General features: G+C 38.7%; 2 protein-coding genes and 1 pseudogene across 4 annotated transcripts; all 3 read left to right on the plus strand.

Annotated features, from left to right (window-relative positions):
• Positions 1–383: 383 nt before the first annotated feature.
• Positions 384–16536, plus strand: LOC136252487 (paraneoplastic antigen Ma3-like). Of its 3 annotated transcripts, none has more exons than XM_066044919.1 (4): positions 384–510; positions 573–1422; positions 1528–1694; positions 16498–16536. In XM_066044919.1, the coding sequence occupies exon 2, from the start codon at positions 595–597 to the stop codon at positions 1393–1395; it is 801 nt and encodes a 266-aa protein (XP_065900991.1). In that variant the 5' UTR covers positions 384–510; positions 573–594; the 3' UTR covers positions 1396–1422; positions 1528–1694; positions 16498–16536. The 3 variants fall into 3 exon arrangements, with proteins under 3 accessions (XP_065900991.1, XP_065900992.1, XP_065900990.1); XM_066044920.1 differs by having other exon boundaries at positions 390–880; positions 944–1422; XM_066044918.1 differs by having other exon boundaries at positions 390–1422.
• LOC136253924 (uncharacterized) lies at positions 1542–8012 on the plus strand (annotated as a pseudogene).
• LOC136253925 (ubiquitin-conjugating enzyme E2-17 kDa-like) lies at positions 15919–17048 on the plus strand. Its single transcript, XM_066046583.1, has 3 exons — positions 15919–15980; positions 16498–16536; positions 16589–17048. The coding sequence occupies exons 1-3, from the start codon at positions 15919–15921 to the stop codon at positions 17046–17048; spliced, it is 561 nt and encodes a 186-aa protein (XP_065902655.1).
• Positions 17049–25618: the final 8570 nt, after the last annotated feature.

A 25618-nucleotide genomic window follows, 5' to 3' on the forward strand; every position in this document is an offset into this window, starting at 1 on the left:
GGGGGACCGATTATAGGGGTCTGGTTGTGGCATGACACTCCTCTCCCTCCCACCCATCCGCCAGCTCAGTCACTCAGTGGCGTAGTGACTCCCTCTTCCCTTGCCACAACTACTGTAGCTATGCCCTTCGTGTTGCTATTTATAGCTAGTATATATAGCAGCCAGATCATCCAAGGTGCCATTGTTGTCCCGGCCTTTGTCACAACTATGCCCTTCATTGGCGGTAATGGCAGGTGTAACATTGGTATAGTATTAAACTTACTCAACACTGCACACACTACTGTACACCAATTGTTATGTAACATTAATTAGAATACGCCATTGTAACCTTAATTAGAATCTCATCACGTGACTCTGTACATGTGCTTTATAGCGGTTATTAGTGTGTTTGTCGTCGTCGCTTGAGTACACCACGCTACATTGGTGACAGGAGTGGGATTGGAAGTGTCTTCTACTGTAAACGATTACCCTGGTACCGTGGGACGGAATTCGCTGTCAATCCCGTAAAAGGTACCTGCAAAGGCAAGCAATCCGACTATTGTGTATTTGTTCTTCTCCTGACTCTGTCTTAGTTTGTACCTACGTCATTGCGCGATGGCACAATTGGAGCTACCAGTCCCAGAATTAGTTGTGGAAGATTTCAAACGAGGTTGGATTCGCTTCGAATTCGTCGCCACGACCAAGGAATGGGACGCAGCCAAACAACTCGCAGTAATACCAGCGCTGCTGAGGGGGAAGCTGATAGACTACTACGTGGACTTTGACGACACTATTAAGGGCGACCTGAAACTCCTAAGGGCAGCACTCGAGGAGAGAGCGGGAAAAAGGGAGGATCCACTAGCTGCTTCAAGAAGCTTCAGCCAACGCAGCCAAAGGCAAGGTGAAAGGGTGTCAGATTTTGCTTCTTCTCTTAAACAGTTATTTAAGAGCGCCTTTCCTACAGAAGCTATGACTTCATCAGTGCTGCTTCAGAGACTCCTAACTGGTCTGCTCCCAGAAATCAGCCGCCAGTTACTGTTGCGCAGTAAACCAACCACCTTTACTGCAGCTGTTAAGGATGCCACAGAGATTGAGTACGCCTTGGAATTTGGTGGAGAGGAAGATGGTGTTCATGCCATAAGGCCAACTCAGCCAACTCCAGAACAGTCCAATGCCACTGCATTACATCAGAAGTTGGATTCCCTCACCAAGAGGCTAGAGTCCCTGGAAGTGACGATAGGGAAATCCCAAACACCTAATAGGCCTGGTTATGGCAGGGATAGGGGGAACCGCAGAGATCGCCGCATTGGACCATGCTACAATTGTGGGGAGGAAGGCCATTTACGCCGTAATTGTCCTTTAAACTACTATGGACCAACCCCGAAGGTGGACGACAGCTGGTCTCGCCGCCCATAATCCACCAGCCACAACACCGAGACAACAGTGAGTCTACTTGTTCTAGTGTTAATAGCAGTGAGTATTATAGCATTAATACAATTCTAAGAATAAATGGTCTGCTAGGTCATTCACCAGTAACTATCTTATTAGATTCGGGTGCGGCGATGTCAGTGGTACGGTTGGACACTCTTCCCAGTGAGTTCCGATGTAAGATTACAGAAGCCAAATCAGCACCTGTGGGAGCAAGTGGAACCCCGTTGGATGTGGTTGGCCAGATCCAGATTCCAGTGAAGATAGGTACTTATCAGACTGAACAGGTATTCACGGTTGTAAACACTTAAACTGTTGATTGCCTACTGGGAGCTGATTACCTAGTCACACATGAAGTCATAATTGACTATAAACACAGTCATGTTGCTATCAAGGGCCATGAAATACCGTTTACCCTGACCCATGGAATAGCAATTGTCATTCAACCTCCTATCAATATGGTGATATGTGCTGATAAGAATGTTACCATTCCAGGACGTACAGTGCAGCTAGTGGATGTTTCGTTACCCAAGGAATTGAGGGAGCAGGATGTAAACAGCATTTTGATTGAGCCCACTTATAACGCTAAGCTTCCACAACACCTAATGGTGGCCAGAGCCCTTAGTCCAGTCCTAAGTGGCAGACATGCCCTTCTCCAGGTGATGAACAACAGCCCAACAGCTGCCACCATCTATAAGGGGACCAAAGTAGGGATTGCTACACCGCTACACCGCTACACCGCTATCAAATATAATTCTGGTGGGGGGACCATTTGTGGCAGGGGGGGGGGACCATCTGTAGCAGCTTTACATGGTCCGGCCGGACCACTTGTAGCGGGGGACCACTTACGGCGTTACAGATCACATGATTGAAAGATTAGAACTATCAATTCAGTCATGTCAGTCAATTGCAAATGGTCTGTCTTCTATAGCAGATGGTAGCATTGCAGAATACCAGCAGTATGTTGATCAGCTGATAGAGTTGTTGCGATCATTACTGGATGAATGGAAAGAGTATCAAATGATATTAGATTCAAATATCCATCATTCTGCGTACCATGTACCTGTCCAGCACACACACAGACGTGGTTTACCGAAATTTGATGTTGACCAAGCCCAACTTGAGTACCTGGTTTCACTATCTTTCAATTGGAATGACATTGCTTTACTTTTGGGTATATCCAAAACAACACTTTACAGGTAAATTAGCATTATTATTATAAACATAATAATGGCTCTGCAACAGGAGAAGGGTTGAATTTGGTATGACTCTTGATCCTACAGTGCAGTTATCAGACCAAGACTTATCTTTATTATTAAGACAGCTACGACAAGACAATCCAGATGTGGGAGAGTCAATGGCAATGGGTACACTATGAGCTGGTGGATACAAGGTCACTAGAGCAAGGATCCGGTCTGCTTTAAGATCACAGGATCCTTTAAGTGCAGCAAAGAGATGGCCAGGAGGGATAACTAGAAGACGAGTGTACTCTGTTGCAGCCCCAAACTCTTTGTGGCATATAGGTATGATTGGTGCTAGGGCTGGGCGGTTTCTCGGTATTATAGTAATACCGCGGTATTGCAATGAAACGATATCTGTATCGCGTAGGTTTCGGTGAAACGATAATATCATGATATCGATATTATTACGATTTTTAGTGTTTGTGACAGCTTATTAAGCCCTTAAGGTTGTTATAATGCACCTCAAATAATCACGTGATACTACTGCAAACAAGGACCTAGTTATCAACGCTTGGCTCATCAACTTTCAAACAAGTGGGGCGATGATTACTCTGTTGTCATGGGGTGGTTAAGGTGCTGTCTATCTTTTTCTCTCTTGCGGTCCTCCATAGGTGGGGACTATTCTACGGAACGGAACGGAACGGAATGATGGACTAAACCACGGAACGGAACGGAATGATGGACTAAACCACGGAACGGAACGCTTTCTCAAATTGAAGCTTGCAACTTACCATTGCTGAAACTTCCCTTATAAGTTAGCAGTGGCATCTCCAGTGGGTAATTAAACATAAGATAAAAAGAATTAACGGATCGATTGTGGGTTTTTGTTGGTTGTCATTAGTAACGAAGTATTATTGTGGGATGAGCTGTATCAGTGATGTTCATCCATACGGAAGGGAACTATTTAGACTTTAGAAAACAGTCTGGGCCGGTCTTTCAAGTCATAAGTCAGTGTATAAATAAAGCAAGCAGGAAGATACTGGTAACAGGAAAGAGCCAGCTGAATTAAAACTTGAAGAATTTTGTGCAGTGTGTGAGGAGCAAATATTTTGGCAGACCGCAAGGAGGGTATATTCTCAAACATCACTGAAGTGTATGCATGGAGTTATTTATATATTAACAGCTGGTGCAGTGGACTAATGCCGTATTCAATAGTGAGCTGATTTTATCTGTTGTGCAATTCAAGGATGTGTCTGACTGCTAGCCTTGAATCAGGCTAAATGCCAAACTCCAAGATCAGCCAAATCTCTATTATAAGCCGCATGTGAAACCATGCCCGTAGCCACCAGGCAAACGTGATTTGGACCAGGATGTGTGTGTAATTTCAATGTATCTAGTCAGACCTGAAATGGAACACTCACATTAATTACATACCACCTAAGAATCCTAGGATTTCTTAAGTGTAACATTTCACATGCTTTACTTCAAACAAAACAGGTTAAATTTGTTCGTCTATTTTCAAGTGATTCCCAGTCCAGCTGGTCCATGAAATTACAATGGGATCACATGTATTTGTTATAGTGCGGGCTGTCCTGTGTTGGATCTACTCTAGAGTTGAAATTTCAAGGTAGACTCACTGCCAATGTACTGACACTAGTACTGTTGTAGCATGTTTAAGTGGAGGACAAATGAAATAGTAATGCTAGATTATTTATGTATACAAATTTTTCATAATGAAATTGATATCCCATTTTGATTTGTACTTCCACTTTGCAACATATTCAAGAACAAGAAGCTACCACACTTAATCTCCAACCACTGTCATTAATTAACCAAGATCTCACTAGTCTGTAATTCACCTTACTGTAGTGATTTTATTGATTCATCTGTATGTTTCTTCATTTTCCTTTGAAGTTGTACCAAGAGTTCATAATAAGGTGGAGAGTGTCTAACTTGAATGCATTCACCAAACACCCTGCTTAAAGTAACACCTTGGCCTTATTTCAGAACAAAGGCTTTACCTTCTTCAGCAACACTAATCAACAGTTTTCTATCCCCCAGTAAAAGTGTTGATTTGATGAAAGGTGAACTTTACGCAGGGTGTTTGTACAGGCCATACTGAGAGTTAGACACTCTCCCCCATACAAATCAGTATTACGAACTCTTGGTTGTACAGTATAGGTAAACAAAGATAAGTTTCTCTCCCATCTTATTCTAGGATTTCTATTGACAAGGAAAATTCAATTATTTGTATACAGGCTCAAAATTGAGAAAATATAAAGAAAGTGAATTAATATTATACAGTCAGTTTGTCCAACCACAACAAAAATTCGATGAATCCATGTATCTCATCACTGGTCTTCTGAACATTCTGAAAGTGATACCTCACTCAATCAACCATATATTCTGTTTATTAGACTGAATAAAGTCATGATTACCTAAACAATCACTTAATTAATGTTTTATATATAATTATCCTATTCCATTTTCCTGGAGGTTCCACTGATAAAATGCAATTTCAGCAATGATAGCAGCTAGCCAAGCTGCAAGTTGATTCAGAAAGCATTCCATTCTGTAAAATAGACCCCATCCAGAATTCAACTCAGTACTCAGGCTGAGATATCTGACAATAGTCCACTACTCTGTTACTGAATCATTGATGTTCACACAATATAGCCTCCTTGAGGTATCTGAATGTTGGCTTCTCACACACTGCACAAAATTCCTTTAGATTCTGCTTAGACTGAGTTGATTCAGCTTGTCACTATACTTGTTTCCTTTGTAGTGCAGCTATACACATACTGATTTATGCCGATTAGAAAGGCTGGGCCTCAGACTGTACATTCTAAAGTCAAGTAAGTAAAAATAACTCACATACTAGTAAAAACAAGTCATGCATTACGTTCCCTACTTGATATATCCGAAGATGAACACACTGAGTCAGCTATTCCCACAATTAGTACTTCGTTACTAATGACAACCAACAAGAACCCACAATCGATCCTTAAATTCGTTTTATCTTTCTTGGGGTACGTTTGATTACCTGCTGGAAGTGCCACTGATAACTTGTACAGCAATGGTAAGCTGCAAGCTTCAATCTGAGAAAGCATTCCGTTCCGCAGTTTAGTCCATCATTCCGTTCCGTTCCGTTCCGTAGAATAGTCCCCACCTCCTCCATACAATGCATCCGCGGAGCCCGCTCATCCATCGGTCACTATGTTAAGACTCCCCCAATTGTGGAGCTGATTCGGGCAGAGTCTCAGTTTGCCGTGGACTAAGAAAGTCCCGGTTTGTCCAGCACAGGCCATTTATGTGCTGGGGGTGGTAGGCAAGGGCAGTCCATCAAGCCCGGGTTAAAAAATATATATATATATATTTTTTTTTAAAGTACTAGGGTTAAATATCTATGGTACTAGCTAGTCATTTTTTTTACAAAGATCGAGATACTCTAATAGAACAGTCAGCTAGGATCGAGATACCCTAATAAAGCAGTCAGCTACTCTAATATAGCAGTCATCTTTAATAACCGCGATAAATAGTAATATCGTGATATATTTCTGTACGATATATCGTGAAGCGAAACTCCAATACCGCCCAGCCCTAATTGGTGCTGTAAATGCATGTAATAGAGTTCATGACAAGGTAGAAACTGTCTAGATTTGTTAAGCTACATGGATCACATGACTCACAATACCAACTCTTTAGTCTGCTCAAACTATAGTCAATAAATAACTTTCAAAATTGCTTATACACTGCACTCAGCCACCAATGACAGTAAAACACACTGGGTGAGGTTATTCAAATCACATCTTGTTCGGTTCATGCAAGTCAATCGTCTGACCCATTATCTGGGCCTCACGCATAGCTATGTGAAATCATGAATACAAAGTACCGTAATTTGCTTATTTCTTATACAAAATTTGTATGAAAATTTCTTGCACAAAACTTTTATACAAGATCGAACTACTCTAATAGAGCAGTCATTTACATAAATCATATGAAAATATTTTTACATGAGAATTTTTTATCACGAATTTTTTGCATAAAAATAAAGTGAATTATGGTACATGTCATAGTAGAACACCTTTTGTAGGCTGCACCCATTATCAGTGGGAATGTGTGCTGCTACTGTAGACATAATTACGTATTATGCATAGCCACGCCCGTACCAGTAAGTATGTTCCTGCCTGTATAGGTATACACAAAGCCACGCTTAGTTATAGAGAATGTTTTAGTGCTACTGTGGGCTTACACCTAGAGCCACATTCACTAGCTTGATTACATGACTTGTGTAAGAGTTTGTCTGTTATATGTATCCACACTAAGTAAATAAAACATAGCACTTGTTATGATTATGAGACTATTGACTTCAAGTTAATTAAACTGTGGATCACATTTGCTGTATTGCTATAGGTCAGCACGTCATATGGGTCAGCAGTTGTGGCCTGCATACTATGTTTTACATTCCTGTACTGAGCCCTGTATCACAAAACTATTATTAGTGTTTAAAGAGCTAGCCATTATATATGCTGTATAATATATATAAATATATTTGTGTGAATTGTATGGAAGATTATAAAGTATTTGCAAATATACCTCCCAACTTTTTAATACAGATTCTTATCACAAGTTAATTAGATGGCGTCTGGTAACACATGGAGCAATTGATGGCCACAGTAGACTTATAATCTACCTAAAATGTGCTAGCTAGTACAGTTTATGACAGTTTTCTTGAAGCTGTACAGAAATACCATTTGCCCTCACGGGTACGATCTGACCAGGGTGGTGAAAATTTACTTGTTGCACAGCATATGATAGAAAACAGAGGGGCTGAACGCAACAGTATGATTGTTGGTGCTTCAGTCCGCAACCAGCGTATAGAGCGGCTGTGGAGAGACATGAACAAGTGTGTAACTAGTTTGTTTTACAGACTTTTCTATTTCATGGAACAACATGATTTATTAAATCCCATGGATGAAAAGCATCTATATGCACTCCACTATGTTTTCCTCCCACGTATCAATAATTCCCTTACACAATTTGTTAATTCATGGAATCATCATCCTATTCGCACTGCTCACAATAAATCACCACTGCAACTTTTTAGTTCTGGATTGCTGCTACTTCGTAATTCTGGGCTCACAGCATTAGATTTGTTTGAAGATGTTGATTCCGCTTATGGCATTGACTACAATGCCCCAATCCCCTCACAAAATGATGAAAATGGAATAGAAGTGCCTGAGTGTGCATACAACATCAATGATGCAGATCTAACTTCTCTAAAACTAGTCATTGACCCTCTACAACAATCAAATGAATATGGTATAGATATATATGAAAACACTGTACGATTTCTTAATAATTTACAAAGTGTTGAAATATGATTTATTAAACCTTTTGTCAGTAACAAAGAAAGCAACAGAAGTGTACACACAATGTTCATACAATAATATTATTACAATCATGTATTATGACACGTGTAAAAATCAACAGTAATTTCTTAAAAGGCACTATCTGCAGCACTATGGAGCATTCATCTGCCATTTCCATTCATTTCCTGTCCCCTGCAGTACTGAAAGCCACATTTCACAAAATTTGTCATAGTTAGGGAAGTAAGTTGGCAGCTCCAAAGTATATCCACATGTGCCAGCAAATGGAAACTGTCTTAATGTAGTAAAAGTCACATCAATCTGTGAGCATATTGCTACAGAGCTTCCAGTAACAAATCGTAAAAAATTTTGTAAGCCATCTGCTCCCAAATTACCTATCAAGGTTGTCAAGTATCCTTTTATTCTTTCTTCTACTGGACTTTTGCAATTGTAGCAAAGCAAAGCTAGAACTTTGTCATTAGTGACAGTCAAATTGTTGCCGTAAACAAGCAATGCCATTAACACCTAAATCCTTCCAGAATTTCTTGTGCTCTTCTGGGATGCCCATATTAATTAAGCCAATAGCAGCTGCTGGTTTGCAACAAAATTCATACTTTGCTACTCCTATCATAAACTTAGTTAGCTATATTCTTTGGAGTTGGCATAACACGACAACCCAAGCGAGAGAGAATCGAGATAAGTTCACCCTCAAGAGTTTCAGGAAACTTGCTTTCAATCTCACTGTATGTCAAAGCTGACTGGAGTTTTCTTCGCTCGTTACTACTAACATAGTCCAATAATACATCTAGCAAAACATTATGTGGCAAATCTAGGCATGCACCAAGAAGAATGCCAATTAGTGATGGCATGGCAATGCGCACTGGCAGATACCCACTAGCTAAATATCCATGAGAAATTACCTTTCCTATAACAGGTAAGATAGCCATGTCTGTCTGAGGATGAATAAGTGGCACTACGACATTAGCTCCATCACACAGCAAACTGTACGCCTTCTCCCAAAAAGCAGAAAACATTTCACGTGTAACTCCGCCCACATCTATGGCCAGTTCATCTTCAAATTGGATGAATGTGGGAAATTCCATGACCATTCCTTCTTCTTTGTACATCTTGATCACATCTTCAAAAATTGTAAATCTGTTTACAATATGCTTTTGCCTGGGACTTGCTTTTATAATCGACATGTATGCCAATCATTTCTCTTCAAAATCTACAATAAACCAGTGGTCAAGGTCAGTATAAGCTTCAGCAACTCACCTTCAACCACTTCTTCATCGCTGGACCTTTCTACATTTATACTATCACCAGTGGAAACCGGAATCACAATCTACAGAGTGCAAAAAATATTAATACACTTAACTGCTTTAGGTATAGCATTACTGTATATACTTGTTAAAATTTCAGCATAGGTATAGCTGATGCTGTACACTGAAGGAATTTGATGTGTGTTCATAGATAACCTGTGTAGCTGTACCATTTCTGGAGTTGGCACAGTGGAGGTCACTGGAGGTCATTCATCTTTTGATCTCAAAGCAAAATTTTGAACTAATTTAACATTGACAACACAGGTTGAGTAACCACCACACAAAAACCACATGTTTTGTGCAACTAATTGTAACAATTGTGACCGTCTCAGCAAAAACCTGACTTGTTCGCACAATTTCCAAAACATTTTTCAGCGTTATCTGCAGTATTCAAGGAATGGATCACCAAAGTGGTGAGTAGTTTTGGAATTATAATGCTAGACAGTAGGAAGAGCAAGATAATCGATTTGTACAGCGACTATACTGAAAATAAACTACAGGCGCTTACATTCACAGCCATAACTTCTGTTTGCATTAGACTACAACATTGCAATTTGACTTAAAATGTTCACCATGAATTAGCAAATCAACCAAGGTATGGTGTTAGCCCAGCAGTCACTTACCAATATGGGCATGAAATAGAACAGTCAGATGTATTCTAATAGAACAGTCAAAACTACTCTAATAGAACATTCATAACGGAATGCAATTTTACTAGATGAATTAAAAATTGGAAATTTTAATATGGGAATAGGGATCGCTGAAAAAACCACAAAACAAGAAGGGATCGCTGGGGTGGTAATGTAAACCACAAATCCCTATTTTGACTCTGTCATAAATCTTTAGTTACATGCTTTGTCATTTTGAAGTGAGTAGGGATTTGTGGTTTACATTACCACTGACAGAGAGTCAAAATAGGGATTTGTGGTTTACATTACCACCCCAGCAATCCCTTCTTGTTTTGTGGCTTTTTCAGCGATCCCTATTCCCATTTTAAAATTTCCAATTTTTAATTCATTTAGCTTGTGTACTTTTTAATTAATCCAGTAATGGATTATGAGATTTCTTTTATTGATAATAAAGACTGTTGTGAATAGTGTAATTTTACATTCTGCATAGTAACACTGTCAACATTTCAGTACACACATGAAACTGATCAAATTGCAATGTGCATACAGACTGAGAGTCTCCTAATATGAGCTACAATTTACATTACTGGTGCCTATAATATAGCTTTCAAATTCAGTGCAAGGATTGTTGTTATACACTTGACTGCATTATTAGAGTATTTATGTGACTGCTCTATTAGAGTATTTAATCTGGATAACCCGCCCACGTACAATAATCACGGAGCGAAAAAACCACCTTGCAACAAAGTCATCAGCCCAGATTAAGCTTCCTGGCCTATACTGAGTTTAATAAAGACAGATTCTATTAGCCACGTAGCGATTCCGGAATTCCGTAAATTCTGCATAAAATTTTCTCCTTGAATCCTCCATTGGGAAGATGGCACAATCGAGTCGCTGCCGTACAAGTGTTTTATCAAACAATTAGATCGTTTCTAGGGTTTCTGGGGACGAGGAACACGATGGTGCTGTTAGTTTCCTTCTATAAATGTGTTTGTGTGGTGTTTTATGCCCATTCTAAGATTGTTTTTCAATATATTTACTACAATGTAATGTTGTCTTTGCAAGAAACGACCCAGCACATGTTAGTTACACAAAGTGCAACATTTTTGTCAATGTAGTTTTCATTATTAGTATGCAAGAAGTCAGCAAATTTGCTAGATAAATAACCAAGTTGTCTGGTGCATCACTTCGGTAGCTATCAAGGAGCTAAAAAGTAACAGTAAAAATGACTGTATAAGCAGCTATAAATGAACAGTACAAGTCCTTGTTTTGCATGCACAATGTATTTTGGGTGAAGGTGACTAGTACAGAGCGTTTGCATTCAGACCAAGTGCAAGTTGTTATGCCATTTGTAATATGCTAAGTTCATGCAACTGTTAAGTGGCCTTCTACAGAGGTGACCTTTACTGAGAGGGTCTTATAATGATGGTTGCATTATAGTCCATGTACTGAGGTATTTATATCAGGAAACAGAAGTTGAAAATGTTTTTGCAAACCTGTGTTATAAACATTTATTCAATTGTGCCATTTTGGGGGACTTTTTCAATGGAAAGAAGTGGAGAAAATTTTACCATTTTTAAAGGATAAAATTGCTTATAACTCCATCATCCATTGATGGATTTTTAAAAACTAAGTGTTCGTGAGATCCTTGGGGAGCGCTGGACAAGCCTGTGCTTAATAGAAATTGTTTCCATCAATTTAAAAATTCTTCTGGAATCGCTACCACAAGTAGCGCGCACACCAAAAAACTTAACTCTGAGCATGATCTTATATGGCTTCTCGAGCGTAATGGCGTTTTGGCAAGAAGAAACGGCCCGATTTGGGCTGTTTCCATCCGAAAACGAAATCAAAAATAGGTCATGGACACGCACAATGATCCATTCAGCAAGCCTTGCTACTTTTTATCGCAGGATTCTCCTTGTCAACTTCGCTATGCCTGTGAAAGAATAATAATTATACAACCAAGTAGTAAGAATAATACGAAATACGGTTAAAATTACGTCATTAATAATGAATGAATAAATAAATAAATAAATAAATAATAAATAAATAAATAATAAATAAATAAATAAATAATGTTTGAGAAAACTACGAGGCCTAGAGACATAAACTAAGCGGGGATAGATTCGCCTGTGAATGAAGGCACAACCGTATAATAAGTACGCCTGTTCGTGCTGATGACTTCACCGTACGTGTATTGGGTGTAATTCTATATAACGCCCGGTACCACACCCTTGTTTAATTACAGATTGCTCGAAGGAGAAGATTATTAAACGTCCGCGGAGCGGCCAAAGGCCACTTTACCAGTAAACAACAACATTACGAGTATGTTTAAATGTTTGTAACTGTGTATTTTGTGTGCAGGATATGCGCTCCGCCAGGCGTCATGCAGTGAACAACCAGCTGATGACCAGTTGGGATACCAGCTGATGCGCTCATAAACAACCAGCTGGAACAACAAGGTAATGAGTAATGTAATACTTGTAGTTGTATTAGGCCAATGAAACTTGATTAGCAATTTCGCGTCATCGCCCGCATGCTTTTGATACACCCGCATGGAATTTCCATTATTGGTATTTCAGATCGAAATACTCTAATAGAGCAGTCACTTTTATTCCAATAGAGCAATCAGCTATGCTCTAATGGAAAAATCACTTGTTTAGGAGTTACAGAAATAGCTGAATATTCTCATATGGATTAGTAATGTACTTTAGCTACTTAATGCAAGAGTAATTAATGTAGATCTCACTGTTTTTGGCAGAAATCTTCATGTTTGGGATGTGTGTTGTGCTTTTGGAAAATAATGAAAAATGAATAATAACCGCCCGCCCGCATCAAATTTTCAAAAATCTGAGCGAGAAACTGGTAATCAAGTTTCATTGGCCTTATACATCTTCATCCTTCATCTGGCTTGCCGTGCTAGCGACTGGAATTATTTTCCACTGGACTTATCAGTCTACTAGCTATACTGTGAGTCTGTATAATAGTTAAACAAGAAGCCGATGCAGTGCTGCATATATAACAATGTGTAACTATCTCCTGTATGTTGTGCATGGCTGTATGCATAATATTATAGACTGTGATCACTGTGCCAATGCCACACCGCTGATATACTGGCACATCACCTGTGGCCTCTAGTTACAACAGAGTCTGTTGTGCCATATTGGCTTGATTGGAATCAATTGTTAATTGTGCCTTCACCATGTCCCTTGTTCTGCATAGCCTCACTTCACTGCTGAGTCATCTTGAGAGACACGTGACACCTACAATATATAGCTACTTTCAATATAGCTTGGTTTTTGTGTAGGTTGTGTTTTAGTATTGTGGTTTTCTGATGCCAGTTAAATTCCCTTGCCTGTGTACGTATGCATATGTATCATTTCCACCGGTACACGCACACTGCTCTGAGTGCTGCCTATGGCACTGTTTATACTTGCCCAATGGGTAGGTTGCAACGTTGGTGTATGTACTTGGTTGTATGTGACGCGGTCCTAGTAATAATATTATGAATAATAATAATATGAACAAACTGGCAAATTTCAGCGTTGTTTGACATACACATACTGTTTCCTTTCCACTTGATACTTACTAGTGGACCAATACTCATTGCAAAGAACCACTAGAGGGTTGTTTTGAGTTGAAGGATGCTTTTCAAGGTGGTTTTTAGGTGTGCATTCTATTAGGATTTTTGCAAAAAAACATGGGCGATCCCTATTATGAACCCACTACCGTGGTTCATGATATGAACAAATGGGCATATTTCAGTTTTGTCTGAAATACACATACTGTTTCCTTTTCACTTGATACTTACTAGTGGACCTATACTCATTGCAAAGAATCACCAGAGGGTTGTTTTGAGTTGGAGGATACTTTCCAAGGTGGTTTTTAGGCGTGCGTTCTATTAGAGTTTTTGCAAAAAACATGGGCGATCCCTATTATGAACCTACTATCGTGGTTCATGATAATGGGTGTTGAAGAACAATATCAATAACTTGAAAATTTCAAGAATGTGATTTAGTAAATAAATCTTGAGTTTTTCATTTTAATTGGAGGATTTGGATATGTAGCGTGATCACTACAACACCTGACCAGCCATAGCTAAACAATACTTGACATTTATAAGACATAAAGGGAATTAAAAAACTACTCATGAAACCGTGAATCTAGTAACTTTTGAAGCATTTTAGTGTTCAAAATGAATCAGTGGGAAACCCCCCTTGGAAAAATCCTGGATATGCCCCTGAAGTGGATATAACATACAAGTTACCATACACGTACCTGATTATGGGACTGTACTGAAGTATTATGGCCACCTTCATTAGAATCAACTAGTGCTCTAGAATCAACTGGAGGCTAAATAATTTGTTAAATAAGTTATACAAGAATACAGGTGTATACACACACACCTCCAAAAGTAGACTTAGAAAATCATCTAGACTGTTATCCTCATTGCCCATACTTTGAACAATCAACAAAGTGTCTTGTATAGGGTAGTCAGCTGCTCGCTCATTGCCATCTTTTAAAGGCATTTCACTTCTCAAAGCTGATATAAATAATGTAAAGGGGAAGTGTGTCTCCCTTGAAAACACATACTGGTAAACCTCCTGTAATTGTAAACACAATATATTAGCTGTTGTATATGTCACACAATTGCTCTAACCTGAACAGAACTGTCTTTGGAGAAAACAAACCTGATTGTATCACCAGATGTCAATTTGAATGCTACAGGTAGCCCAGTATGTTCTGTGGCTTCATGACAACTGTCAAACTTTTTAGCAAAGTCATTTTGCATTTGGTCAATTTGCTACATATATAAGATATAAATGCAAGTTATAAGTAATGTAGAACCTCATTTTGCATAGCTTCATTTTCCATTTTCTTTTTCTCCTCCTGAAAAGAGCAATGTATTATAACCACACAGCTAATTCAAGAGATAATGGAGATCATGAAGGCTCTCACATGTACTCTGCTAATAAACACTGATACTGATATTGCTGAAATTAAACTGATAAACTGATTTCCGATTATTTAGCAATTAATCAGTTCATCACTACCCAAATGCTTTCAATGAATTGTCATGAATTTTAATTAGTGGAATTTTTCTGTTAGCTGACTAACTAATGTACTCAGACAAATGTAACTTGATAACGGCTAAGGCTACCACCTTAGTTGTTTCATGGCTAGACATCACTTCAACCAGACAGGTGCCTTTTGGTCCACACTTTCTGTAGTAGCTTGACTGATGCAGAGCTGAACATAGCACAATATGAAGCATAATTGACCCTTCACTTCTCAGTGATTGATTGATCTATGGGGTAGGCATTCAGACACAATTGTGACCAGATTATACAAAACCAATCCAATCAGATAGGCTAAATCACTACATCAGCATACTGGCCCTCAGCATTATTCAAACTACTTGAGGCTGGTCTAACTGTGGTCTGCTCTTGGCCATGTCTTAATCCAGTTTTCTGATTCAACACCATTTCCTTGTTTAAACACTGGTATCATGTGAGAAGGATCACATGACACAAACTGTGAAACTTTACAGAGTGTATTTAGTACTTGTTGAAAGTTAGTGCTTTATTGCATAGCCATACGGATTACTAAATTACCTCTGTAGCCGATAGTATTGGTGTGCTACTTCCCATGTACGTGTGTAGTAGCCCCTGCATGGGAAGGTACGAACATTGGATGTACACCAAGGTCTAATCACATGTGATAACCTGTTACCGGTGATGCATGTCTGCAGGCTTGATCGGACTCCTTGGATAACTCTAATTTCATACATGTTACCTAATTTTAGAAAACCGTCAATTTTACAAAACTCATTTTATTGGTTCTTTGTTGTCTATAGGGACAGAGGAATGGACTGGCTATTAAGTTTCAGCTTCATAAGTTAAGCAGTGTGGGAATTACAGCCGAACAAGCAAATAAATCAATATGTAAAGTAGCCATAGAGAAAATAATCTACAGGCACTTACATAAACCATCAAAACTTACTGATACAATGGTGTACGGCATTGAATTCTGGTGCTTTTGTGTTCGCCATGAATTTGTGCATCCACCAAGGTAGAGTTTTTTCCCAAGGTATGCTTCTGTGTTTCGAATTCACTGAAGAAAGATCATCAGTAAATTCTTTCGTCACCACAATGCAAACAAATGTTTGTAACTCAGAACCCTCCTGTGCATGGAGATGAAACAAGTATTTTTGAACTCCCTATGTAAAGGCGAATACAATGCCCAGGATTCATCCATTGGTCCAAGAGTGTTAATTCACCCACCAGTGAGGCAATAAAAGCTTGCATAAATTTTTCCACTTCTGGAACTTCCGTTATTACCCATTGTTTCTAAATGCATCTTATTACAAAAGTGCTGTTGTGAGTAGATTAACAGTTTCCCAAATTCAGTTACATATACAGTTATACACACTGTCAGTTAAAATTATGTCATTTAACACCAGATGTAAGGATTTAATGTGTTTTACATTCATTTGATCATCGTTTACACACATTTTGTATCATAATGCTCAGTATTCTGACCATGCTTACCTTCAGTACTTTAAAATTATTCTTTAATGTTATTGCAGGAAAGAAGCTCGTGCCTATGGAGATTCTCGAGTGATAACGTAAGCTATTGTGTTTGTTAGTACATGTGTGGGTATTGTTTGTTTTGTGTAGTCCAGCAGCTGTCAGGCGGCTGAAGAAAGAATTATTCACCGTCTTGACCAATCCAGAACCAATGATCAGTTTTAGTCCAGTTGAAGATGACATTGTAAACTGGAAGGCAACCATCAAGGGACCTGTAGACAGTCCTTATGAAGGAGGAGTGTTCCATATTAAAATAGCATTTCCAGTAGAGTATCCTTTCAAGCCACCAAAGGTCACATTCCAAACAAAGATATATCATCCTAACATTGGGTCAACAGGCAATCATGTGGGATGCATTAGTTTAGAATTGTTGTGCTCTGGCTGGAGAGCAAATGTCACAGTGTCTAAACTGCTCTTAGCTATTCAGTCAACATTGTATGAAGCTGATACTGATAATGCACTGGAGCCTGACATAACTCGTGAGTACAACACTGACCGAGTCAAGTTTAATGAGACAGCAAGACAGTGGACCAAGCAATACGCTGTCTAAGACAGCTTTGTCTTTTTAGTGTTAGGTTTAATTTGTTTGAGTTATTATGCATGCCTATGTGACATTTACACATAACTAGAAATGACAGCATGTCCTTTGTGCTGTATATTATATTGCTCATATCATCTTTGTCAATGTTTGATAAAAACTACGTATACGAATAATCTATAATTGTGACCGGATTTGTGAAAAGGTACATTTTCCACACATTTTACATGTCAGCAAACAAAATGATGTAACACTTGATTCCTTATACTGATTAACTTGCTTTTAGTTTTAAAATGTAGCCAGATACTTTTGCACTCTTGGAAAATTTCAGGCAATTATATGCAAAGATACAAAAGTTACAAAGCTTCAAAGTTAAAAAAAAGGGTCAAATTTTGTGTGTGAAAGGGTACCTTTTTGCAAATCCGGTCACAATTATTAATTAACATTAAAATTATTGCAAGTTACCACCTTGACTCAGCCAGGCTTTTAAAGGCCACACACTTTATACAGCTTGGCTGGATTTTCACTACTTTTGTATTTTAAATACCCCAGAGCCAACCATAACTGGCTTTGAAACTTATTTTTACACACATTGTCGTTTTATATATATACAGGTACAATGATGATGATATAAGACAAACTATAGTGCTATATACAAGACATATAATAGATATAACTACAGATACCAACAGGACCTTTGTATTATTTTGCTGTATATTACTAAACTTTTCACAAATAATGGCTACAGTAGAATAAGGTAAGGTGTAAGTATAATATGTGCAGACTTTAATATATGTATGGACTAAAAATTGTTCAATTAGTAATCCAATACCAGCCATGCAGTTACTGATGATCCTTTTTCTGTGCCGCGTTATATGTGCCAGCTGGCTTAATCCCTTTGATTTTGGCACAGTAACAATAATTGCAACAAGCACTACAAGAAAAAAAACAACTTAAATCCATTACAGAAAAAAAAAGTATTAATAAGAGGGACATTAGGCCTTCGCCAATTATGTCAGCATAATCTGCAGAGATGCCAACCTCTCAACAATTTTAGGAGTGAGACCTCAAACACTACCAGCAATGTGGACCAGATTCAAGTGCAGCTCCAGGATTTTTGGTAGTGAAGTCACTGCATGCTCAAAGCACATAAATAAGCACAGGGTTGTCCAATTTTGAGCACAGGGCTAATGATGAAGCAGATCAGGCGTGAGAACTAAGCTGAAAGAGTGAGAAACGGAGGGTTAGGCATGAGAGCGTGAGATTACTAGCCAAAGAGTGAGACTCATATAATGTGTGAGAGTTGGCATGTCTGGATAATCTAGGGCATAATAGGCAGCCAAAGCATTGAGCATAATTGGCATGTGCATTGGTTGCCTAGGAGTCATCTACAGTAACACCTACAACTATAGTAGTGTACATTTCAATCCTACTTCAGTCATAAAGTAGAGGCCAAAGCAGTACCCAACTGTATATATCATCCGTCCTTTATTTTAATTTATTAGTCACTATCCCACAAAGAAGGCTATTGAAAGCTTGAGCTTGTGGGATGCAACAGACCAGGCCATACAGGTGGTGATCATGACGACAGTGATCTGAAGCAGGGGTGTAGCCAGACTTTTGGTGATGCCAAGCCTGTAGGTTGGATCTGGTGTACAAGATTGAAGATAAATATGGCATCTAACCAAGCGGTGGAGACGGGGAAGCCATCCCCCCCCCCCCCACTTTTATGGGACACTGTTTGCAAGAATAGATCGAGATACTCTAATAGAACAGTCACAGTATTCAGAAGAGCAGTGTAGCAAGCTACTTAGCTACGTATATGTAGTTATAAATAAGGAGATATAATTGGTAGAGAGCAGCTATTGTCAGCAGGCTGTGACCTTTTTTTATTTTTTTGGTCTTCAACTTACAGCTGGCCTGGCCCCCTCACTCATTGGCCTGCTCCACTGCCCCTGCATCTAACAGTGGAGACCGGAATGTCAAAAGACTGAGAATTGTGCATATGAACATAACACGTAACTTTTGCACTGGTTGTGCAGTGAAAAAATATATATGGTCGAATACCAGTACAACATACAAATTAAGTTCCAGTTAACATCCAATAAGTGTGTAGTAGCTCTAGATCTGTATCTATAACAAAACACATTAATGACTACACTACCAAACCACATTGTGAAAACTTACCTGGATGTGGACACCGTACAGTTCAATTTGACAAAATCCGAGGATGCCAAACATGGTAAGCAGAAGATCCTAACATATCAACTGAGTATGAATATGTAAAACATAGATCAGAACTGCACACATTAGTACTATACAAACTATAAATCCTTACTTATCTGCCTCTTTCACATTGGACTGCAGTGGCACTACACTTTTGTGTAGGCTAATGGCAATAGAATATCTGATGTGTATGACAAGGCTCAGATACCACCAGCAGTCACTGTAAGTGATCTATACAGCTTAGTGTGAAGACACTTTTATCTGATATGCACACATCAGGTTACTGTTGATTACAAATCTGGCACACGAGATCTTGTTGTGGCAACTCCTACCTGGCGTGCTGTTATAAAGCAAGTTTACAGAAGGGAGTATGGTAGTGTCCATAAGTTGTTGCAGACTGAGATGACACCGGATGAATCAGCTTTAAACGTCGAACGATTACTAATGGGCGAGATAAAAGATATGAGTCATTTGGACGGTGTCTTTTATAATATCACTTCTGTCCTTCACAAATTCACCTGGGATGTAGTATGGGAGGAATTACAGAGTAAAGCCCCAACTTTGTTACGGTTTTATGGACATATGTTTTGTGGTGCATCAAAGCCACTAATCTGCTTTGCTATTTCATTAATTTTAAAGTGGAGATCTGATGGTATGGGATTGGTGCAGTGAGTGATCTCCTGCCTAATGTATGGAAATTGCTCCAGTAAACAGGTATGTACATATGTATGTGTAAAATATGTGCATTTTGACTGCTATATAGATGTACAACTGTTTCCAGCCATTAATGGTTTGCCTCTTCTACACTGGAACCATGGAACAGATGAAAAGGGTATGATACTAAAGTTGTGGAATAGAAAAGCAGTTTGGTTGGAACTATGGAGGTATAAATTGCTACATACAATTGTACGTGGATTGCATAATAATTATGTTGCTGCTTTGTAGGCTGACATCAAGAGGAAAAGAGTAACGTTAGATTGGGCTGAAGGAACTGAAGAAATTTCAGATTGCAAAAGTAGTGATGATGAAGATGAGGTTGTGAATAATGGTGGTGTTGCTAGTAGAGCAAACGAAAATGACAATGCTGACCATGATCAAGGTTATGATAATGACCACAACAATCATGAAAGAGCTGAAGACCTTCCACAAGCAGCTGAGGGGGATGTTGTCAGAAATTGTGAATTGTGATTTTTCAATTACACCTGATGATGAAGGCAATTCCTCAAGTCCAGAGGGGGTCAAAGTAGTCATTCTAATGCTTCTGTTGAACCTCAACCATGCACATCAAATGAACACAAAATAGTAGGTGATAACATTGATAAAAATATTAGGGCTAGCTTCCAGTGACTCAATCATCAATCTAAATCACTGCATTATTTTCACACATTTGCAGTCACAGATTGTGTAGAATTTTCTGGCTTGTCTGATGTGACTCCACACCATGTGAAGATTGACCCTGCAACTTTACTTCCTGGACTTGTAGATCTCACAGCCCTTTTGAAAGAGTTGCAAGTCATTGTAGGCGGGTGTGTATGTAACTGTGTACACATTTAACTATTGCATTCATTATTGTAGGGTTCTTGTGTGATGTTTAGATATGTATTCTTCTAACACTCAATCTGTTCAGTGGCACATCTCCAGTGAAATGAGTCAGATGTCAGAAGTGGTCAGTATTTCATTTAACATATGTATGGTGTGTACACTGTTGTACCAAATAGGTTCCCCTTGGCTTGCAGATGTGTACTATTATGCACAACATGCACAAGTATGTGCCTCAAGCTATTCATCAGGTTGTATACCAAGGGGAAGGTTCACTAGTTGATAAAATTTTTTATCACGGAATTTTATTTGATGGGGACCAGCTGACAGTTTGGCAGAAGTTGAGGTGCACAATCTGCAAGAAGCCATGATGACAGCTCAATTGGACGGCTGGAGGGTCTTAAAGCAGTAGCTGAAGATTGACATGCAAGATTAACACTGATGAGAGTATGTTTATAATTCTTGATCTTTATGTTTCGTTTACTAGTAATTGTGCATGAAATTCTTGTATTTTATGTGATATACTACTGATTCGTGTGTAATTCTGTAGGTTATATGGATACATTTATTTTGTAAGAACTCCGCTGCAGAGAAGGGTATGTTGTATCAACTGAAAAATTTGCAAAACTGGAGTGCAATGCCCTTAGACCCTGGAGACAACATGAAGGCAGCAGAAGACTTCCTACAAGTGGTGCTGCAAGGGAATATTGCAGCTGCTGCTGAGACAATTTGCACTGCCTCAAGTAGAAAGCCATTGTTGAAAATTTGCAATCACCATCAAGCTCCGAAACTTCGAATACCAATGACAAGGTGTTTTTGTATTCCACAGAAGTTACGACTCTAGGGTTAATCTGGGGAATTTTCATGATTTTTCCTTTCTTGGCCCTCTTCTGTTTCACCTTATTGTTAGCTAGGTTAAGTAAATATTTAAAGTCTCCAGTTCTTGTTAGGTTAGGTAACCCAAAGGCTGCAGCACATGTTACTGCCAGACCTTCAGTGCTGGTCACTGTAAAGTACTAATAATAATAATAATTTGGAAATTTTTCCTATTGATATTTAAAGCAGCAAGGTGAAAGAATTACAGTATCTGCAATTGCAGATTAACTATATTCTTTCACCTTGACAGGCTGCTCAATTGAAGTGGTCTAGATGTATCAATACCACAAACATCATTGGACGTAACATTCCAATGGATTTGCATCTTGAGTACTTGAACACGCTCTTAAAATGCACAATGCAAAACACGGGGTCCAACATGACAGACAAGAGTGTGAAGCTTGCAGCTGAGTGTATTCAAGTAGTACACTCAATCTGTTCGAAGTTTGAGGAGTGTACAAGCAAATGTGCACCAAATTCTAACACGCACTCTGCCTCATCTATTCAGTGGGATTTTAAGCTTGCTGTTCAGTGTCTGAAGGACCAACAGGTGTATAGCCTCACTCTTGCATGAAAGTACTCATCATTCAAATTTGCAAATAATTTGTTGCAGCAGCTAAAGTACAAGAACCTCATTACTTGGTTAAAACACAAAGTACCAGACTTAATGGAACTGTGATATAAGTTATAAATTATTATTGTAATTAATTAAGCGTTTTGTGTACATACAATCTATACATGTACAACTTTCTTTACAAATGTCACAACACTTACATTGTTCATCCACAAATTCATTATCAGTATGATAAAGAAAATCTTTAAATAGTTTATTATGTCGGCATCCTGTTTTGTTAGTACAATATAACTTCATGGATTGTTGCAGATGGTTCCCAGTGCTTCCATACAATAGCAAGGCGACAGATGAATTTCCATCTCGTCCAGCTCTGCTAGATTCTTGAACATATTGTACCAATGAAGACGGTGGGCCCACGTGAACTACACTACATATGTTGGGACAATCAACACCCATGCTAAATGCACTGGTAACTTATCAATAACCTCAATTTGCCATTTTCTGTCATAAATGATTCTAAAAATTTCTTTTTCATGTGATCAAATGATGCCCGAGTGTACATATCCACCATGCAGATGGTGTTTATGGAAATCAGGAAAGCCTGGTGGTGTAGTAAAATCTTCACCAAGCAATCTTCTTAGTGTTTGGTACATTTGTGAACATTCTCCAATTGTTCGACAAAAAAATTATCAAAGTTTTAGGGAACTCAGTACGACTGGTACGAATGTATGTGGCAAACATATCACAGAGGTGATCTGTTGCTAGCAATGGCTCAACATGATATCTAATGTTATCATGATTAGGAGAGAGTCCAATAACAACAGGATCTTTGAAGGACAATCTTTTCATGACACAGTCAAATACATCAGATGTGGCAGTTCCAGTTAAAGCCAGCACATGAACATTTTCTGGTTAAACACTTCTTAGGTCACCATTTAAGCAAAAGCAAGTCAAAAATCATCTCCCCTGTAAACAAGTTATGTGAATAGGAATACTATATAAAAGGATACTCACCAAGTCTTTACACAATGGGCATTATCGACAACTAAAGCAACCATATTTTTGGTGTATACTGGCGTCAATATAGCATTGGTCTATACTTGCGGTTTTTCAAAAGATTCTCTGGACTGATATACAGTAGCTGAAGATCTCTCGAAAGAACTGTCTTATCAACATTGGGATCAATCTGTGATTCTCCAACAAAATCTGCTTTTATCCCTCTCTGTAAAATTTTTTTTCTGCTGTTCAATCATGATGGCAGTAAGGGGTGATATGCACACAACAATAGCATTTCCAGTCCCTACATATTCAAGTTGAAGTAATGTAAATACAATACATGAGCATATATACCTCTGAGCTTGTCATACACATTTGGCAAAATCACATAAATAATGGATTGTCATAGCTCATCAGAAGAGCAACAAACTTGTCTTTACCAGATATGAATGCTTTAATGCCTCTTCTTGCTTCGGCTTTAATGATCCAAAGCCAGCATCCTTCACTACTTCTTCCAAAGCAAGATTGAGCTCCATTTTGAATTGCTAATTCTAACACTGGGCGCTTATCAAGACTGCAAGAAGCCAGGCTATGTAGCAAGTTTAAGTAGTGGTCATCGAAACCTATTATTTTTGGCTTCTGACCAATTGTCGCCTACCACTACTATGGTAGTAGCCAACACATTTTTGACGGTGATTGTACCAGACACTTTTTTTAGCGTGTCCTTGGCGCACAGTCCGCAGGGAAAAAAAGGGTCTGGCCACGCGAGACTATATGTTCAGTTTATTAAGGACCAATCATTGAGGGGTAACCATATCTTGCTCACACTGGTTTCTTAGATGCATTCAAGAAAGCCTACAAATCTATTGAAGCCCATGTAAAGCCTTTTATTGGTAAAAAGAAGATATATGCTGCTGAGCATTGCCTTGGTGAAGTCCTGGCATCACTCCTTGCATTTTGTATCTCTGAGAATGTAAAACTGATTCATAATGTATTTGCATGTCCCCCAGTTGGTAAAATCACTTTATCACAATATTTTAAGGAAATGCATTCCCACATAATCACCATTCAAAATGATCCTTCTGTAAGTGGCGGGCTTATCAACCTAATGGTAGCATATGGACTCTTTCAGCCACACCAAGTTATGTTTCTATCTGCAGTTGGTGGCCACAGCATTCTTGATTATATCAAACAACTGGAGAAACTTTCTAAGTAGCATGTGTGCATTGAAGGTGCAGTGTAGTATCTGAATACCTTGTATATATCCTTGTAACACCTAATGAGTTTTCAATTAATACACTACTAGTATCTTAAAAATTGCTAATTTTAGGGATCCAAGTGATAAAAAGTACTGAAACAAGAGATAAATGATGGCATTACAGCATAGCTCAGTGAAAAATCGCTATACACTGGCATGTTATAACAATTATTATTTTGATCAATGCCAAAGTAGGGATTTTCTCACCAAGCCATGCTGCAATATCATCAGGCATCATTTATCTCATTTCAGTACTTTTATTGCTTGGATCCCTACTTCATTTAAAAAATTTTAAACACTAGTTGATATTGTTTTTTTTGTTATAGTATAGATACTACTACAGGATACATGTGTCAATGACCGTTCTATTAGGATGACTACCATATTAGAGTATCTCAAGTCTGCTATCAAGGGGTGTGGTCACTATAACACAGCCAGACCAACAAGTGGTATGGCCATCATGATGTGTTCAAAATAGACATGTGGTGTACGTGCTTAAAAGGTAGCTAATATATAGCCTATCGTGAAGTTACAGGTATCTGGGTGTCCAGTACCTCTATTACAGTAGCGCAAGCGTTTTAATAATGTTGTGGTGTCTAAATATGCTGTGTTGATAAGGAAAATTAATGCCTCGATATGGTTTCATTGAATGAAGAAGGGCCAGATTGCAGATAAAAGGAAAGACAAGGCACACAGGGTGCACACTCATCAGAACCCCAAAAGGCACATCCCACCAGTGAGTCTGTTGTTGTGGCATAAAGTGGTGGCTGTGTGCTTCATTTAGCCTCTAGCCTAGTGAATGTGGTTAGGCAATAGGCAGTGAGGCAGGCAGTGATGCAACCAAATAAATTTTTGAGTTTTGGCTGTGGCGATTTTAAAAAGTTCTATATCCAGTCACCAGTAAGTATTTTCTTGGTTTTAATGCTGTACTTCATGGTAGATGGACTCATATTATTCCTCAAAGGTGATTTTTGCTGCAAAAGATATCCCTAGGCTGATTTTTAAAAGTGGCATTTTGGTGGTGCACGCCATTTTTGGGGTCATCCCTACTTAAACAGTACTACCGTACTGTGCGACATTATAAATTAAATTATTATGCTGGACAAACAGTTC

Source organism: Dysidea avara, chromosome 4 (assembly GCF_963678975.1).
Source record: "Dysidea avara chromosome 4, odDysAvar1.4, whole genome shotgun sequence".
Lineage (NCBI taxonomy): Eukaryota > Metazoa > Porifera > Demospongiae > Dictyoceratida > Dysideidae > Dysidea > Dysidea avara.